The sequence below is a fragment of the Marmota marmota genome, unplaced genomic scaffold, assembly GCF_001458135.2.
Source record: "Marmota marmota marmota unplaced genomic scaffold, marMar, whole genome shotgun sequence".
Classification (NCBI taxonomy): domain Eukaryota; kingdom Metazoa; phylum Chordata; class Mammalia; order Rodentia; family Sciuridae; genus Marmota; species Marmota marmota.
The window spans coordinates 52,713,921-52,715,384 of record NW_026000108.1 but is presented as its reverse complement, the minus strand read 5'-3'; the positions used below and the strand labels follow the sequence as shown (position 1 = coordinate 52,715,384).

General features: G+C 32.7%; 1 protein-coding gene across 2 annotated transcripts in view; it reads left to right on the top strand.

The window, feature by feature from the left end:
• LOC107139270 (UDP-glucuronosyltransferase 2B31-like) overlaps positions 1-1,464 on the top strand; it is a 136,776-nt gene continuing 135,312 nt past the window's right edge. For both annotated transcript variants that reach the window (XM_048784593.1, XM_048784594.1), the window contains exon 1: positions 1-727. In XM_048784593.1, the coding sequence (XP_048640550.1) occupies positions 46-727 (682 nt within the window). In that variant the 5' untranslated portion in view covers positions 1-45. The remainder of the gene's footprint in view (positions 728-1,464) is intronic.

The window sequence follows — 1,464 nt, the reverse complement described above, 5'->3', positions numbered from 1 at the left end:
AATGTGTCTGTGAAAAGGAACTCAGTTCTTCTGCTGATACAACTGATGTGTTACTTTAGCTCTGGAAACTGTGGAAAAGTGCTGGTGTGGCCCACAGAATACAGCCATTGGATCAACATAAAGACAATCCTGGATGAACTTCTCCAGAAAAGTCATGAGGTGACTGTTCTGACATCAACAGCTTCCATTCTTATTAATCCCAACACAACATCTGCTATTAATTTTGAGGTTTACCCTGCACCTTCAAGTGAACAACATTTGGAAGAACGTTTCTCCAAATGGATCCATGAATTAATTTATGATATTCCAAAAGATGACTTTTGGGAATATTTTTCACTTTTGCAAAAAGTTTCCAAGGAATATTCTGATACAATTGAACAACTCTGCAGAAATGTAATTTTAAACAAGAAACTTATGATGAAACTACATGAATCAAAATTTGATGTCGTTCTTGCAGATGCAATTGGTCCCTGTGGTGAGCTGCTGGCTGAGCTACTTAAAGTACCATTTGTGTACACTCTCCGCTTTACTCCTGGCTATACATATGAAAAATACAGTGGTGGACTTACATTCCCTCCTTCCTATGTGCCCATTATTATGTCTGAATTAAGTGATCAAATGACATTCATGGATCGGATTAAAAACACAATGTATATGCTTTATTTTGATTTTTGGTTTCAATCATTTGATGTGAAGAAATGGAATCAGTTTTACAGTGAAGTTCTAGGTAAGCTGGTTCTTTAATTAATATTTTGAAACCCTAAATTTCCTGTGACTTTGAAGCTGAGCTTGCATGAATATAAAATCAGAAGAATTTTCTTTTCTGTAAGTAAAAGATGAAATCAAAATATAAGATGAACAAGTAGTCTCACCAATAAAAAAAAGGGCCCTTATATTATAGGGCCAGTTAGAAACCAGTGGCAATTACTTATTCAAAATGCTTCAGGAAATAATAACCTGCAAATTGAATCATGGAAGATTTCTCTGAGCAATTACATATGCATTTTACTATTCTTTTCCTCTTTAAGGACAGTCATTATTAATCTCGCTAAATGTTTTAATGATGATAGTCATGTACATTAATAACATACACATGTATTACTAGCACAACCATATATATGTACCATGGAGGAAATTGTTTACTTTTGAATAGCTTTGTTTCTTCAGTTAGAAATTTAAAAAAATATTTATTTGCATTGCTGTGAAGATTCTTTCACAGTTAACAGTGTCTCTATCTCTGGCACAGAAAGTTATAAATTGTGATACCTTATATTTCATATTCCTTTGATAAAAACAAACTAATCATGTGTTAAGGCCTAAAACCTTGGTGTAGAGTAAAACCACACCTTATTAGTCTATATTTTTAAACTGCATTTACCATTTAAGACAATATGAACTAAATTAAGCATGAGAACCAATCTATTTTAATGTTTGTGTAAACTTTCTGGCTTTTACATATATATA